The sequence below is a fragment of the Colias philodice genome, chromosome 27 (genome assembly GCF_061535455.1).
Source record: "Colias philodice isolate Cphi_HAF_F1 chromosome 27, ilColPhil1 Martin Lab GWU primary, whole genome shotgun sequence".
NCBI classification, from domain to species: Eukaryota; Metazoa; Arthropoda; class Insecta; order Lepidoptera; family Pieridae; genus Colias; species Colias philodice.
This window is the reverse complement of record NC_143112.1, coordinates 873,923-892,631: the sequence shown is the minus strand read 5'-3', so window position 1 is coordinate 892,631 and position 18,709 is coordinate 873,923. Positions and strand designations below refer to the sequence as shown.

The window sequence follows — 18,709 nt, the reverse complement described above, 5'->3', positions numbered from 1 at the left end:
TGTATTTGTTTTATTTGCCTCTACCTCTTCCTTGGTATAGTTTAAATGAATCGGAATATTATGTTTTATTTCCGTTATTTTTTCATAATTCATAATTCTTTATTTACGTTAAACATGGTATTTTTAGATGTTACATTTTTACTTATAGTAGGTACAACATGTTTAGCCGGCATTAAAAAACAGCATGCAAATTTTATAATTGTATATAAAACAATCATGGGTCCAATTAAATTATCAAATGTTAATTACAAAATTATTACTTATATAATATAAATTAGCTTGTCAATTATAATTTTATTTCTCGTCATCAAAAAATTCTTTAATACTGTAGAAGGACCGATTAGTTAGCCATTCTCCTAATGCTTTTTTACATAATTTGCCATTATTATTTTTAAATTTATTAGGTACGTGATTATAAATTTTAATACACATAAAAATACAATTTTTGTTATACAACTTTAGTCGAGGATTTCCATCTAAAATAAGTTTATTAGGATCCCTACGACTACGATCATTTATATAAGAAGCCTTTTTGAAAAGATGCAGATTTTTTGATACAAACACACAAACATCGTAAATGTAGAGTGACGGAAGCGGCAATAGACTAAGTTTTTTAAACATTGGTCTACAGGATTCATCGGGAGCTCTGCTACATATGGCTCTTATGCATTTCTTCTGTGCAATAAACACCTTTTGTACATCTGTGCTATTACCCCAAAAAATAAGTCCATAATGAAGTACTGATTCTACACAGGCGTGGTAAAATGTAACAGCCGTTTTTATATTTGTGACAATTTTAATTTTTCTAAGAGCGTAAACAAATTTATTAATTTTTTCACAATTTCATATAAAATTATCGTCATATCTAAGCGTACCAACCTATGTAAATGTAACTTTTATGAAAAATAGGTTATACCTAGATACTTGTTTAACATAAAAAAATCTATTCATGAAACCATTTGCAACTACAATATTAATTTCAATTTAATGTAAAAGCCAAAAAGTAGTTAAATGAAGAGAATAGTAGAGAATAGTGTGGTCGTAGTGGCCGTTTAAAGTGGGTCAAAATCGCGCCCAAAGAAGTCGGTTACAAACAAACATACAAACATACAGGTGAAGCTAATAAAAAGCGTGTAAAATAGGTTTTGTGTACAACGGGTTTACATCAAGTATTGTGTTTGTTAAGGTGTTCGTGTGTAAATTATTGTTGGCTTATAATATTATGTATTTATTATCATGTAAATCAGGAAATATTTAAAATAGATTTCCGCCCGCGGCTTCGCCCGCGTTTGCAAAGGAAAACCCGCATAGTTCCCGTTCCCGTGGGATTTCCGGGATAAAAACTATCCTATGTGTTAATCCAAGTTACCCTCTATATGTGTGCTAAATTTCATTGTAATCGGTTCAGTAGTTTTTACGTGAAAGAGTAACAAACATCCATACATCCATACATCCATACATCCTTACAAACTTTCGCCTTTATAATATATATTAGATATTAGATATTAGATACTGATTTCCTCCCATAAGAACTAACCTCGTATTTCATGAATAGGTATTATAAAAAAGATTTAACGAAATCGGTTCAGCCGTTCTCGAGTTTTGTGCTTACCAACACATTTTTTGTTTGCTATTCATTTTTATTATAGATTGTTATAAAACGACAATTAAATAAAACAAATATTACATTATTAATACTTTATTCAATAAGACTATTTGATACAATAACAGTATTTATCCAAATGCGGGCTTGTTCCATTTAGACACGCTGGCTCCTTGCCGTACCTGAAAACAAGAATATTAATAATTATAATTAACACTGCAAATTTACAAATTTATTATTTATACACTTAAAAAATCGTAGTAGTCTAAATTGTACATTGAATATTTTTTTAAAAGAATATTTGGGGCATGATCTACAATCGATATCGCAGCCAAAAAGATATTTTTGTCTGTGTTTTACTGACAATATGGATTAAAAATATGAAAAAATATAATTTTTGTTCTCTAAAAAAAAGTTAAGATATAAAAACACTTTACATTATTTAAAAAAAAATCGTAGAAAAATATTATTTAAGACTATCTGACTTGTAAAAATTATGATGATTCTGTTTTGAAACATTATAAATAAGTACCTATATACTACACTAGCTTTCCGCCCGCGGCTTCGCCCGCATTTTCAAAGAAAAACCCGTTCCCGTAGGATTTCCGGGATAAAACCTATCCTATGTCCTTTCTCGAGTATCAAAATATCTCTATACCAAATTTCATGCAAATTGGTTCAGTAGTTAAGGCGTGATTGAGTAACAGACAGACAGACAGAGTTACTTTCGCATTTATAATATTATATAGTATGGATTATAAAAATGTAAAAAAACAATACAAACGCAGATATCCTAGATATATCCCGATCGCTAACAATATACTTGTCCGTCAGTACATTGTATTTTATTGTCGCTTCAAAAGACGCGCGTTTTGGACTCATCACCACCTGAAAATTATAAAATTATTTTAAAAACTTTATATCACTAACAACATAGTATAAAACAAAGTCGCTTTCTCTGTCCCTATATCCCTTTGTATGCTTAAATCTTCATAACTACGCTACGCCACAGATTTTGATGCGGTTTTTTTAATAGAATATAGTGATTCAAGAGGAAGTTTTTAGTATATCATTTATTAGGTATTAGAAACAGGCGAAGCTGCGGGCGGTAAGCTAGTTTACTATAAAAATAAAATGTAAACGTTAAAAATACTTATGTTATCACGATTCAAAAGCACACGTGTCACAAGTGAAACTTCTTTATCAAGATTCAAAGATACAAAAGTCGTCGCCTTACTCCATGACGTGACGGTATTGCCATGACGCGACCTCGAAACGCGCCTAAAGAAGTTTCACTTCATAAAACAAATAAATTTACCATCATTTGATAATACATATTCCCTTCTTGTAAGGTAACGTTCGTCCAATCCCTTCTAACTATCCATTTAATTGATACAATCTCCCTTTTTGCGCAAAAATCTCTGTAAAAATATAAACAATATAATTAAATTATTAAACAAAACTGTATACAAATTAGTTGATCCATTTAGGAGCTACAAACACAGTTAAAATTGGTATATATAAACTATAAATGATGATGATTTTTGAAATGAATTGACATAGGAGGCAAAAAAAAGTCGTAAAATATCAGTAAAATCATGAACATATTATTATGTTTATATTAATATGGCTATCTATGTATTTAAAAGAGTAACTATGGAGTTTCTTGGTTTGGTTCTTCTCCATAGATACTGCTTTCCGAATCGGTGGTAAATGTTAAAATATGTAATGACGATTCAAAAGTGCTTCTAGAAGAAGTCTAATTGAATAAATAAATGTTAGAGTTTGAATAAAAATTTTTTTTAGTCCTTAAAGTACTAAAAAAAAATATAACACACCGCTTCTCCGCTGTAGCGTTATTGATGAACTCTGCCAGAGTGATAGCTAGTGTATTATACGCGGGATCACTCACACCAACATCGTGCCACTTTGTATTAGTACACACACACCAATGTGGTAGAATTGATGCGTCTTCGCATGTACGAGTACTTGGTATCTAAAAAATTATAATTACTATAGAAAAACAGTAATAAATAAATATACTTAATGAATAATAATAATTTTATTTAGAAAAACATGGTTTTACCACAAAACAATTTAAACACAGTCCAACTTTAAACCAGGGATCTGTCACTTTAATAGTTGTCTATGTGAAATACGACAAAACCAGATTAAAGAGAACCCGCGCTTAAAGTTAAACCATGTCTAAAGTATTTTTGTGGTAAGATAGACAATGTTTAATTTAAAATAACAAAGCGAATTAAACTGAAATTTTGAGATTTCAAATTAAAAAAACAAACAAATATCTATTATCTATAACAAAATATGTATCGTTAAAAAAAAACTATCCTTATCCTAACAAAATTTAAAACTAAAATCGCCTTACAATTTAAAGAAAAAGACACAACAACAACTTATTGAAAAAGAATTGTTATTTGTTAACCTAGCAAAAGCATCGCATAAAAACTAAAACTACACTACACTACAACTATTGAGAGAAATAACTAATAAAATACTAAAAAAAACTACGTAACTTAAGCAAAGTTATATGCAAAAAGCTGGCTACAAAAAACTACCTTACTTAGGTAACCTGAATAAAGCTATACGCAAAAAAACTGACTACTAACAACTACTTCTAATTCAAAAACTAATACTACAAAAAATCTCTCTAGAAAACCTACCTAAAACAACAAACTAACATTTTACTTTAATAAAACAACTACGTAAATAATAACTGAAAATTACTCTACTACTTTACTACTTTTACTATAGAAAAACCAGATTATTAAAAACTAACCGGTTGCAATAAACTCAATCCCCTCAACATTTTACTACCAGGCACGATATAATCACTTGCAAACAACTTAAGGCCCATAGCGTCCAAAATAGTAGTATGAATATCGAATGGAGTAGTAAGTACTTTACTATTTAGTTTTAGATTTTCTAATATATTCGGTTTTTGTAATTTTAATATTTCCGGTAAAGTTATTGACATGAAAGCCAAACGTTCCTCCATTTTACCTTGATACGTGTTTCGACGCATGGGGGAAAATCTATTTAAGTAAATTAAATTATTTAGTTAATGTTAAATTCAATCTATTTAATATCAATACTAATATTATAAAGAGTTTGTTTGTTGTTTGAACGCGCTAATCTCAGGAACTACTGTTCCGATTTGAAAGATTGTTTCGGTGTTAGCCCATTTATCGAGGAAGGCTATAGGCTATATTATATCATCACGCTAAGAACAATAGAACCAGAACAATGCGCGTAAAACCGCGGGGCACACACAGCTAGTCTTTAAATAATAACAATACCTTGGTCCATGATCGCCCATCAAAATGAACAGAGTGTTATTTAAAATGTTGGAATTTTTCAAATATCTCATAAAATCAACTAAATCGTCGTCAGCTGTAGAAATCAAGTTAAATTCATCATGGCTTATATCCGCTATGAACGTGAAACAGAATTTTTTCGATTTTATTGTTGTGAACTGAAAAACAATTATAAATATTTTAAAATAAATAGGAGTAGGTACGTAATTACATTTTGAAATTTTGGACACTTTTTTTACTGAAAAACAAATAATAAATCTTTCATACTCAAAAAGCAATATTTTTTTAACAAAAAATACCAAATAATAAGAAAAAATGTAAATGGGACTAATCGAAAGGCACCAGTTTTCAAATAATAAAGAATAATCAAAATCGGTTCACCCAGTTAAAAAATCCGATGTAACAATCCCAAAAAAAGAGCGTGTGTGCCGAGCACACGTGACAGAAGTGAAATTTCTTTGGCAAGATTCAAAGATACCAAAATCGCCTTACTCCATGACGTAACGGTATTGCCATGACGCGACCTTGAAATTTTATTCTCAACGCGCATAAAGCAGTTTCACTTCAAATAAATAAATAAATAAAATCTTTATTTGAATTCATACATTTTAATTTGTCACATTGGATTGTGGTTCATGCCCCCCTCAAAAGAAAAAATACCTGTTTAGTCAAGTCAAATAACACTTTATACTGCGGTTTTTCCCCTATACAATATCTCTTTTTGGTCCCCGTCCACCATTTTATCCCAGATTTGGCTTCCTCCATGAGAAAGGATCGTAAATAGTGATCCGCGGGGCATTTGGAGAAACCATTGTATCTGTATTGGAAGGAACCAATCCATGGCATGTCTTCGTAGTATGCCGTTTGGTAGCTGAAAAAAAAAAAATTACATAAATAAAATAAAATGCAATTTATTTTGTGTAAAAAATTACTATAACATAAGTACAAAACATTTTCATTTAGGTATCCCGGCGAACATTTACACTCATAATTCTTAGCTATCCATAATCCACACACAATATTTTTTATCTGAATTTGTCTTATTTATCCTTTTTTAATAAAAAAACCTATACCTAATTATTTTTTTCTATCGAATACTTTTTTTTTAATTTAACCCTTTAACACACGGTACTATTATCATCGGAGGTTTTCTAGTATTTTTTTCTAACCATATTTTTATTTTTAATTTTTTGTAATTTTTTCACAATATCCCTTACCCGTCATCCATAGCAGTTTTAAATATAAACAGATCGGGGTCTATCTTAGCGTCTGTGTGCACACGCCTCGCGCTAGTGTGCTGCCACTCGTGTTTCCCCGTTAAAATGGGAAATAAAGCGTCCGGTGTACCATCGCCTAGTATGTTATATCTAAAGTATAAGAAATCAAAACAATTTTGACGATTTTTTTACAATAGATGTAATATTAATAAATAATTTATTTATTGTACATCAAATAGAACAACATAGAAGGAAAAACACAATATTTGAATAGTATAGAAAGACGGTTTTAATTATAATAAATTAAAATAAACTTTATTAAGCAATCTACTTGATTCCAAAAAGTACAAATTACAAATAAGTTAGTAGCAACTAAATATTACATTGAAATAGCCATAGAATAACACAAATAATACTAAATTATAAGATTATCTTTCCAAAAATTGACATTTTTTATAACTTTTTTTTTTCATACCCATTCAAAACCACGCCACCCAGTTCGTTCACCAAAACGCTATAACTCTTAGGCATCTTCCTTATAAAGCCGTTATGCGACGTTGAATCGAAGCCGAGTATGAGCACGTTTAGGCTTGTTACACGTGAGGCGGAAACGCTGCGTTTTATTTCACGCACACCGGAGATGTAGCCTTGCCACCTGTGGGATAGGAGGCCGAAACTGGAAGGAAAACAAAAAAAAATGCTCATTCAATAACTTATATGTAAAAAAATGCATTCGTTTTATATTTTCTACGTAAAAATTGAAAAAAAAGAAAAAAAAATGGGTTTGGTATAAAGTAATTATCGGTATGACTAACTGAAAAAACATGCGTCATGCTTTTCATCATTTTTTCGTCAAAAAAGATCACCGCCCGAACAGGGACTTGAACCCTGGACCCTTGGATTAAAAGTCCAATGCTCTACCGACTGAGCTATTCGGGCTATGGACGAATGTCACTAATAAGTAATCTGAACTTTTAAATAATGTCTAAGTGAGTATAATATTTATTTATTTTTTATTTTATTTTATTAGTTTCCAAACAGCTTACACAACAATATAACAAACAAATTATTCAAGTACAATTAATAACGTTCTAACTTCTATGTATAAGCCTATTATATGGATACACAAATGTTTATGGGGCGATTATAACACCTAACGAGTACAGTGGCGAGACAGTGTCCTCGGCCGAGTGCTCGGTTGGTATAAACCATGTATAAACACTTTGGCTTTTACATGCGCTAATAACCTTGAGCATATGGACGGATCTCAAACCTCTCCCCCCGCACCTTCTTTTTTCCTCGCATTTTGTATTTAAAAAGATACTAATCAGTGAAACAAAAAATCCTCGTCAGGGACTGTTGTGTAACTGATAATTTATTAAACATAAAATTTTCAGAGCTCTAAGTCAGCAGGTTACGAAGTTTATAGAGTATTTGCAGAAAAATCGATGACCATGGCACATTTTTTTTTTCTAGAAATCTATTAACTTTGGAAAAAAGTCCTCGCGAGCAATTAAAGATCAAAGACCATCCTATTTTATAAATTTTTTTTCGGTATTGTGCTTTATGTTGTACCAGACTTTATAGAGGTTGAACATAGTCGAAATTGCCGGGAATTGCCGGGTAACGCCTTAACGAGTGCTCGGCCGAGTACTCGGCCGAGGAGAGCGGCGAGAGAGTCACTAGAATCCCAATTTGTTTACTAGGTCGAGTACCCACCTCCCCGCTTCATTCTTCTGCCCCCGCAGCGACTCACTATCCCGCTCGGCACGTATAAACACGCACTCGCTTGTCACTCGGCCACTCGCCACTCGTTCGTTATTCGTCATCAAGAAGTGTGCGTGTTTGTGTATTTTTTCAAACAATTTATCAAAATCTCAATTAAAATGGCCGCTAATAACGAATGGATCTACTGCAATTCATTAAAAAGGCTATGTTGCTCCAAGGGCATTTCGCCTTAAAATCCATTTTCTGGTCCAAATTCGTTGATCTTCCTCTTCTTATAAATCTCACAATTCGTTAATAATATCTGGTAACAGCCGATTTAAAACCCGTTTAAATTACACCCGTTTTATTACCCGTTTACATTGTGATAAAATATTAGCATAATGCAGGGGTTAAAAAAAAATAATAATAAAAATTAAATGTAGATAAAGATATTTATGTAAAGACTAAGGCAGATTTTTAATCTTATCTAGATAGACTATTAAATATTAATGAGTACAGCTGGAGAATGTTCGTTTTTTCTCATAAAGACCTTCCCAAACTTACCCACACGAACTTGTAATCAAGTGTCTTAGAAGCTTGTCTAATGTCTAGCCTCCATGAAAATATGTCTCATTTCTGGCGTGAGATTTTCAGCTACATAAACTTGTTTAACTTCACCTACAACACCGAGGTCAAGCGAGTTCAACACATTCCTCGAGTTAATTTATTGTAGCGATGCACTGCTGATAATATCATATCGCGATGCCTAGGAGTCATCAATGTAACCAAAATAGTGCGTGGGCGGTCGGTGCTTTTCACCCGTTTGGCCACACGGTAGGAAGAAATGACAGCATCGTTGGGAAGCGAGACAGATATTTTATCCAAATAGTTAGAGACAATTGAACTTAAGTTCTCATCCTTTTTATCAGGTACGCCATGTAATTCAAAATTATGTCTTCTGGATATTTGTTCCAATTGGTTAACTTTATTTTGAAGAGTTTTCAAATTATTGTCAATAGTAGAAGTAGTTACTGACTTTTAATTCGGTTGTAGTTAATGTCTGTGACGAGGAATCAGCTTGTATATCGTCGAACTTCTTCGAGAGAAATTCTAGTGAGCTTTCATGTTCAACTAGTTTGTTTTTAATGTCTACAATTGAGTTCTTCGTACACTTCAGAGCGGCCTCATTACGATTGCTTATATCTTTTAATTTACTAGAGCATTCCATTACAGAGTCTAGATCGGTGCGAAGTGACTGAAAGCACTTTTTCATTTCGATTATTTCAGATTGTAAATTACAATCAAGAACCCCGCTGAAAGTGTCAATCTTCTCTTCCTATTTGTCTAATCTCAATTGCATATCACTACGGAATGATTTGAGCTCCGACAAGATGGTAGTAAAATTCGCGGAATCACCAATGGAAGAAGCAGCCACAGGAGACGTCACTGCACCAGGAGTAGGCCTAATAGGTGTGTTCGTGTTGTCACCACCCCTTCGAGAAGCAGCAACACAAGCAGGACATACCCAATTAATACGGGCCACTTGTGAAGAATTGGTTGATTGATAGTGCTCTTTATCATATGGAATGCGTTCTATATGATAAAGAGCACTATATTTAGTGCATTTTATTCTCTTATGCGTCACTAATACGCTCAAATTACATGCCAAACATTCTCCAGCCATAATTAATCAATGATCGTGTAGACACAGCATTAGCAGAAAATATTCATATAATTTTTATATCTATGGCAACTTTTGTGTGAATTGGCAGTTGACACTAGACAGTGAGTTATGACAGTTGCAATGTTATTATTATTCGTTGTAGAAAAATTCAAATTTAAAATTTCTTCTTGTTTTTACCCTCTGCCCTCTTCTTGAAAGTGTTATAGAGTGAAACTGTGTTAATTTTCAGGTTTATAATGTGTAAGCAGTGTTATAAGTTTTACTCACTCAAAAGTCCGAAACATAGGATCAAAATTAGTCAGAAATTACACTCGGTAAATCACTGTCTAGGTAAAAAAGTAAAAAACAAAATAATCAGAAAAAATACAACAAAAGAACAGAATGATTTGCTTGAGTTGAAAGACAAAAAAAAATTTAATTGTATTTTATTTTATTGTTATAAGACATTTTAACGATAAACATTACATTTAGGATTATCCATAAAAATAAAATAAAATATAACACCATTATCCAAAATTTTAAGTAAAAACCATGGTAAAAACATACTTATTCACTTACCCTTTTTTATCGTACCCAAAACACGACACCTTAAAGTAATCACTCTGATTAAGTATATACTTTTCATCACCAGACAACTTTATTCCATCACCGATTTTATAATTATCATCATCTATGTATATTATATCTTTGTATACACAGGTGATGTCTTTTTTCGAGTCTAAAATCTCCTTTTTAACATAGCATTCCGACATCTGTATGAAAAAATATATAAATCTTGTTTATCTGTGTATGCAAAAGTTTATGATCATTAACAATAAAATAATAAATGTAGTATGTAGTTTAAAAAACTAAAACACATGCTTAGACTCATGAAATTATTGTATCTTCAATCATTATATCCCAAGAGCCCACTACGGCCAGACATTCCTTATTTTATAAAAGTTGAAAGTTTCTCTGTGTATGTCTCCTATACACACAGGTAGTAAAGGTGTATTAAGTAGTACCTAACTTTCATTATAGTTTAAAAGCTAAGTTTTATATATGTTAATTGGGGACATATAAAAATATGGAACCTCAAGAGCTGGACAGTTTTCATGGTTTTTACATCTTGCCAGACACATTTAAAAAATAACTAAGGGCGCGTTCCCACTATGTCGTAACGACTAATTTATCGTTCGACGACTGTCGTCTCTACCTGTTCCCATTATAACGATTGTTTGTCGTCAACACTTTTTATCGTTTAGCGACTGTCGTATCTAGCTGTTCCCATTGGATCGCGACCACATTTTATCGTTTCCTGGGAGTCGCTTTGTCGTTTACACATCATCAGCAAGCTACAAATCTAGTCGCCTCTGCGTTCGCTTGGTGATTACTAGTGCGTTTACTCTCCTGAGTTCAATGGACGTTATAGAGTTGCCGTCCACGATTTTTTATCGTTTTACGACTGTCGTGCTTGCCGTTCCCACTGTCACGACAAAGTGTCGTCACTGCAAAAACTGTCGTAGACGACAGTAAATTGTGTCGTTCTAAATGTGAACACCTCCATTTAAACATATAAGCCACGACACTTAAAACTACACGATTATCTGTCGTCACGACACGGTGGGAACGCGCCCTAAGGGCGCGTTCCCACCGTGTCACCAAGCCAACCATAATCACCAAGCGAACGCAGAGGCGACTAGATTTGTAGCTTGCTGATGATGTGTAAACGACAAAGCGACTGCCAGGAAACGATAAAATGTCGTCGCGATCCAATGGGAACAGCTAGATACGACAGTCGCTAAACGATAAAAAATGTTGACGACAAACAATCGTTATAATGGGAACAGGTAAAGACGACAGTCGTCGAACGATAAATTAGTCGTTACGACATAGTGGGAACGCGCCCTAACATATCATCAAATTCACGTTACTACCTAAAAGTGTAACAAATATGAAATAACGTACTAAAAACATTAGTTAACTATAATTATTAAAAAATAATAGTATAATATAAGTAATAAAGTTATTACTTATCTTTTACGGGGACTTATGTTGATGGAATTCCACGTATCACAATGACTTTTGACAGTTAAAAATGAGATATCAGTACTCCCAGATACTTCCCGTGAGTCATATTGCTTAACAGACGCTTTAAAGCTCTCACAATAACTAAAAAGTCATCGAGATACGTGAAATTCCATCAACATATTAAGTCCCCGTAAAAGATCACACACACAGAAACACCTTTACTACCTGTTTCCTGCCAAAGTAACCACAACCCAAACTTGATAGTCGCTGGTCATTCTTATCTGTATAGGAGACATATACAGAGAAACTTTTATAAAATAAGGAATGTCTGGCCGTCGTGGGCTCTTGATCTTGATGATTAGCTTATGATGTTAACGATGATGATGTTGAAGATTATGACGATATTGAAGATATAAATGATATTGAAGATTATGACGATATTGAAGATATAAATGATATTGAAGATATAAATGATATTGAAGATTATGACGATATTGAAGATATAAATGATATTGAAGATTATGACGATATTGAAGATATAAATGATATTGAAGATTATGACGATATTGAAGATATAAATGATATTGAAGATATAAATGATATTGAAGATTATGACGATATTGAAGATATAAATGATATTGAAGATATAAATGATATTGAAGATTATGACGATATTGAAGATATAAATGATATTGAAGATTATGACGATATTGAAGATATAAATGATATTGAAGATATAAATGATATTGAAGATTATGACGATATTGAAGATATAAATGATATTGAAGATTATGACGATATTGAAGATGGTGATTGGTGACGATATTGAACATGTAAATGATATTGGAGATGATGACAATATTGAACATGTAAATGATATTGGAGATGATGACAATATTGAACATGTAAATTTTATTGAAGATGGTGACGATATTGAACATGTAAATGACGTTGAAGATGGTGACAATATTGAACATATAAATGACGTTGAAGATGATGACAATATTGAACATGTAAATGATATTGAAGATGGTGACAATATTGAACATGTAAATGACGTTGAAGTGGTGACAATATTGAACATGTAAATGTTATTGAAGATGGTGACGATATTGAACATGTAAATGATGTAGATGGTGTCGACAACTATGTCGATAATAGTGATATTGATGATTAAATATTTAAATTAATAATATTGGCATACATTGCACTCAACCCAATCCTTCCCTTTGCACGTAACTTTCGGCATATCTCTGTTATATTTCATGGCGATTGGTGAAAAAGGGTCTATAAATGGGAAAATACAACCAACGTTAGGCGATGATACATGTGTGTTTGCGTGTATTCTGTAACAAAATGTATTTATATTAGCGATCCAACCAAGAATAATATCATACTTATTATTAACTAGCTTTCCGCCCACGGCGTCGCCAGTTTTATCTAATACTTTCCAAATCATATTATACTTACTAAAATCTTTGTCTTGAATAAAAACTGTGATAAAAACTATCGAAATGTGTTGCGTAATTTTAAAGATCTAAGCAAACAGACACTCAAATCTCGGAAAGCAACTGTTTTATATTACATACTATGTAGTACCTATGTACTGATTAGGTTATCAACTAAGAATAGGATCGGCTCAGCGACATTTTTATGACGTAGCTGTTAAATCAAACGTATTTAAATTATATGATTGAAGATTCAGACGTAATAAACAGGTAAGTATAGATTTGCAGAAAGGTTTTCTAAACAAATTCCATTTTATACGAGATTCTTTAAAAAATAAACCATATTGATAATTCTTAAATAGAATAGTAGTTTTTTAGTTGGTAAAAAAAAGGTTTGTGATGACATGTTAAAGAGATTATTATAAAAATAACCGCCCGAACAGGGACTTGAACCCTGGACGGCTGGACCCTTGGATTAAAAGTCCAATGCTCTACCGACTGAGCTATCCAGGCTATGTTTTGTCGAAATTAAAAATCAATTGACCTATTAATTTTATGTGTATTTCAAATTTATTTATATTGATCTTACATACTAAGTATTTATCAGAAACTTTTATAATTTTTTTGTACAAATCTTTTATACATATAGTATATCGTAGAACGCAGATAACTGCAAAAATTCTTTTTCGAAAAGAAAAAAAACAACATTTTTTAAGAATTTGCCTTTGAAAAGCACATGAGAATTTAATATTTAGGCTATGAAATAATTTAATGAGAAAGAAAAAAGGAAAATACTACGAAAAATTACTTCAAAAGCGTTCTTCTTCCCCTTACCGTACCTAGGTACCTAGTTACCTACGTCTTGAGATATTGCACACTATCGAAATGTTATACCTATAACATCGATAGTTCCCTAAAACTATGCAAAGTTTCTACTAAAATAATTAAGTAAGCATACAAAATAATATTAGTTCGTCTTCGGTAAAAACCAAAGACGAACTAAATAATAGAACCGAGAAATTTGCAGGGGCCGTATTATGACCTCTTATTTCCAGACAGTTTACGCCGTGAATTGAACTGACTGGCATATGGCATACCTATTGTGATTTACGGCCCCTAGTCTGCTGTGTTGCATCGCGATAAAAAGTGAGTGAAGTCCCGTGTCCCCGAAGTGGGGTAAGGGGCAGATAGATGCATTATCCATACATCTATTTCACTGATCGATTTTTCTTAAGGGACAAGTAGGTGATCAGCCTTCTGTGTCCTGCCAGACCGAGACATTTTTTTTTTCTTCGTCTCCACCGGGAATCTAACCCAGGACCCGTGTTTAACGCTCACGCGTCAACCACTGTACCAGCGCGCATCGCGAAACGTGCAGTGGAATGCGTGTGAGCAGTGAGGCGATTTTTTTGTAGGCATTGCAAATATTTTTTTGGTCAAAAATATTTTAGAGCAAACAAACAATTTCATTATCTTCAAAATCTATGTACAAATCTTAATACTTACTATATATATAAAAATGAATCGCAAAATGTGTTGGTAAGCGCATAACTCGAGAATGGCTGAACCGATTTCGATAATTCTTTTTTTATTATATTCCTTGAAGTACGAGGATGGTTCTTATGTAGAGAAAACGTAAACATGTACCACGGGCGAAGCCGGGGCGGACCGCTAGTACTATTATAAAGGCGAAAGTTTGTATGGATGTTTGTTACTCTTTCACGTAAAAACTACTCAACCGATTACAATGAAATTTAGCACACATATAGAGGGTAACTTGGATTAACACATAGGATAGGTTTTATCCCGGAAATCCCACGGGAACGGGAACTATGCGGGTTTTCCTTTGAAAACGCGGGCGAAGCCGCGGGCGGAAATCTAGTAACTAATACTATACAGCTGAATATTTTGTTTCATTTGAACGCGTTAATCTCAGGAACAAACGGACCGAATTAAATATTCTTTCGTGATCCAACTAGGTACATTAATCATTATATTAGTACCACGGGCGAAGCCGGAGCGGACCGTTAGTATTATTGGTATTATCACAGATAACATAATGTGTATTAGTATAAACATACTTACGGATTAGTGTTTAACATATCCTCGTTAAGCTCCTTGTACATTAATAAATAAAGACCAGTGCATATAAAAGTGCAGACAAATACGAAAGTTAGCATTTGTATTTTTCTTGATCTATTCTGTAGCCTTTTTATGTTGTGGCTTAGCTGAAAATAAAGGTCAAATATGAAACGGCTTAAAATTATTTTCGACTAGCTGTATTAGGCTTCTGGGAACTAAATAAAAAAGAGCGTGTGTGTCGAGCACACGTGTCGGAAGTAAAACTTCTTTGGCAAGATTTTTGAGTCTAACTAAACCAACCATTGATACCAAAATCGTCGCCTTGAATCCATGACGATGAAATTTAACTCTCAACGCGCCTACACGCGAAATTTCACTTCAAAAGCTTTGCTCATCTTCCTGAATATAGAAAATTTTTCTGCGGAAACGCGTAGGTATTAACTAACAATTTGTGGCGTACGTAAAATATAGAATTTGCGAAAAATATTGTAAATATTTAAATATTAGGAAATTCTCTCTGGTTTATTGTTCACTAGCTTTCCGCCCACAGCTTCATCCGCTTTTTCTATAACCTAATAGGTACCTAAATTACCTATATACTAAAACATGACTAAAACCTTCCTCCTGGATCACTTTTTAAAAAAACTGCATAAAAAATCATTGCGTAGTTTTAAAGGTTGCGTATTTTGCTGGTATTGAAACAGTCTATAATAAAACATCATTTAATGGGATATGGATTAATAGTGTATCGATAACATGGTTTGATTACTGTCGGCACTTCTATTTACTTTGAAAACGTAAAAAAGTTTTTTTAGTAACGCATAACTACTGAAGATGGACATATTGTATCGCGGACTTTCTTGTAGATATTGATCCATTCTATAATACCGTAGAACATTTTTTGGTCTATCTTCAATAGATTCCGTAGCGCACGCGATGACAGAAGTTTTATTGAGGAATTTTTTACACCTTGGGTTACATTATTGCATTTTTGGTAAGGATCTCTAATTTTTTTCAAAATGCAATATAGCCTACTGCCTATGTTGCTCAGTGAAGATGCAGCTTTCTAATGGTGAAAGAATTTTTGAAATCGGTCCAGTAGTTTATGCGTGAAAACCATACATACATACATACTTACATACATAATTACAAACCTTTCCTCTTTATAATATTAGTAAAGAATATAGATAATATCATTGATTACGAACATAATATAGGCATATAACGACGCCGTTTTTCAAATATGGCGAAGTAATGATGAATGAATGAGGAAGTGGCATTGTAGAATTTAAATAGGTACGAGTCAAAGTAAAAGTAGGTAGGTATGTACATACAGGTGTAATTTTAACTGTTCAATAATTTATTATGGGTCAATTCTCGGGTGTGTTAAGCAAATTTTTCGAAAAGTTTGAATGCAGTTTTCGGTCTTTCAAAAAATAATGGGTTACCGTTAATTAAAAAAAAATCTATATTCAGTTGTATTAAAGAGTATTTTCCCTTCTGGGGGCATAACAAAATTCCACTCTGTATTTTGTATAATGACAAAACGAAATAATATGGTCTTTGTGCGGTTGTAAATAAACACCACTTTTTATAACTATAATGCGTCTATTAATATTAGTCGAGTAACAAAACCTAACATATTATTTCTATGCTAATATGCCATTTTTTACGGAGACCAAAAGTATGTTTAATATGACCGTTTATATCTGAGTCTGACTAATACACAGTATAAAGTTCTGATTCAATAGATTATTTAAATACACCGTTACGTTAAGTAAATTCATAGTAGTTAGTAGTAGTAGTAGTAGCTATATAACTATTATATTCTATAGCAAATTTAAGATAAAAGTCCTTATGAATTATAGCATAGGCCATGGCAGCAATGTAATTTTTATCAGGCACTAGCAAACCCGGCGAACTCCGTTTCGCCACCAGAGACACCTTTTCTTTGCTATAAACCTCACGGAGCCCGAGACCTTTCCAACGAATGCAAAACCGTGGAAATCGGTTCGTGCTTTCTGGAGTTATAGCGTCAGGAAGGAAAACCCGACTTATTTTTATATAGTAGATTTATCAGGATTAATAACAGATTAAGGTAACAGATAACTGTAAAATGAAAATATTAACTTACTTTCCAAATTATTGATGACAATATCCATTTCATTTCTTTGTCTTCCCGGATCATCACAACGCAATTATATTGTCTATTAATAACTAAAACAACAACAAATTAAACTTATAGGTAATATTTAAATCAAATTTCAATTGAGATCGTAATTCGTAGCGGCAATTTTTTTATTTTTTTGGCAGTTGACAAAAGTGAAGTCAATAGAATGTCTTTTCTTCTTTACATAAATTTCCTTTTTAAATAAAAAATCAGAGACGTCAAGGATACTTCATATAAATGTTTTTTTTTTATTGGAAATGATTTTTTATGACATCATAACTTAACTTATTATGTACTTAACACAATATTTTTCTTTCCATAATTTAATTTTAAGCGGAAGTAGGATTCGTGTTTATATCTTGCCAACATGATAAAAATTATGTATTTATTATTTCTGTTTCCTGTATTGTCTATGATTTGAGGGTCTTTCTGTTTCATAAACAATTAAGTAAACAATACATAATTTTACACAATTTGACGATATTAATTTAGGATAATAACTATTTTGTATTAATCATTTGGCAATAACAATTAATACAGTTATGCACTTACACTGGTAAACAGTGTGATATAGCACCGCGGATGTTTTAATAATTAATATCACCAATAATTATTGTCAACATTTATTTTGCATAAAAATTTAAAAATAATGAATGTACACGTGCTAAACATACTAAAAATATATTACTACGAACACAAAAAACTAATTAAAAGAAAATAATAGAGATAAATAATACAACAAAGTAAAACAATATTGTAGGCTTACATTGTAAGTTTGGGCTTTAGCATATAATTTTTAATTCATGTTATAACAAATGTCTGAATAACAAAAGTTTATCCACATAAAAAAATCGAGAGGTGTATAGAAGAATATAGTTTGGAAAATCCAAAAGTGCACGCCTCATAATTTTTTTTTAATAATTTTTTATTAAATATTTTTTTTGTTTATTTAATAACAATTAAACCACATCGAATCAGACCCTGAAAAATGAAAGGGTTCTATTCCTGAGCATACTCAAGCGTAAGAGAAAAAAAAAGACTCGATTAGTAAAGTATTTCGGTCGCTATCGTGTTAACAAGAAAATCCTCCGCACATACAGACACACGGACGTCCAAGACAGAACTTTTTTAAACTGTTTTTTAACTAGTTTAAATAACAAAAATGACATCAAAAATATCATGAATGTTAAAAATAGTGTTTTTTCTTAATATGTGTGTGTATGTATTATCTTACAAGTGCAATGTATGATACATAAAGACATTTTAAGTTTGAAAAATCAGATGTTTTGCGCGAAGTGACAGTGGTACCCACCTCAACGCTTCGCATGAGGCGTGCAATATTCTGCTTAATATTAATTTTCTTATACCTTTATGATGAAATCACAGACATGTATCAAGATAGACTAAGCGAGTGTATCTACTTCCCGTGTCCAAACTAAGTTTATGAAACTTA

At 32.3% G+C, this 18,709-nt stretch overlaps 1 protein-coding gene and 2 non-coding genes across 3 annotated transcripts; all 3 read right to left on the bottom strand.

Annotated features, from left to right (window-relative positions):
* Positions 1-1,712: 1,712 nt before the first annotated feature.
* Positions 1,713-17,296, bottom strand: LOC149476456 (uncharacterized). Its single transcript, XM_089711635.1, has 13 exons — positions 17,221-17,296; positions 15,090-15,232; positions 12,761-12,902; positions 10,105-10,298; positions 6,631-6,831; positions 6,156-6,305; positions 5,599-5,809; positions 4,921-5,096; positions 4,401-4,656; positions 3,442-3,599; positions 2,922-3,024; positions 2,388-2,491; positions 1,713-1,785 (listed from the first exon to the last, which is right to left on the bottom strand). The coding sequence occupies exons 1-13, from the start codon at positions 17,272-17,274 to the stop codon at positions 1,713-1,715; spliced, it is 1,965 nt and encodes a 654-aa protein (XP_089567761.1). The 5' UTR covers positions 17,275-17,296.
* Positions 7,022-7,094, bottom strand: TRNAK-UUU (transfer RNA lysine (anticodon UUU)). Its single transcript has one exon. It is a non-coding gene; the product is annotated as a tRNA-Lys (tRNA).
* Positions 13,437-13,517, bottom strand: TRNAK-UUU (transfer RNA lysine (anticodon UUU)). The gene has a single exon. It is a non-coding gene; the product is annotated as a tRNA-Lys (tRNA).
* Positions 17,297-18,709: the final 1,413 nt, after the last annotated feature.

Excerpts from the sequence above, each read along its gene's own strand:
- LOC149476456 (XM_089711635.1), bottom strand. The coding sequence starts at position 17,274 with ATGATCCGGGAAGACAAAGAAATGAAATGGATATTGTCATCAATAATT. Across the intron at positions 5,097-5,598 it reads TATTTGACTTGACTAAACAG|TTCACAACAATAAAATCGAA; the intron begins GTATTTTTTCTT and ends ATTGTTTTTCAG. Across the intron at positions 3,600-4,400 it reads GATTGAGTTTATTGCAACCG|ATACCAAGTACTCGTACATG; the intron begins GTTAGTTTTTAA and ends ATAATTTTTTAG.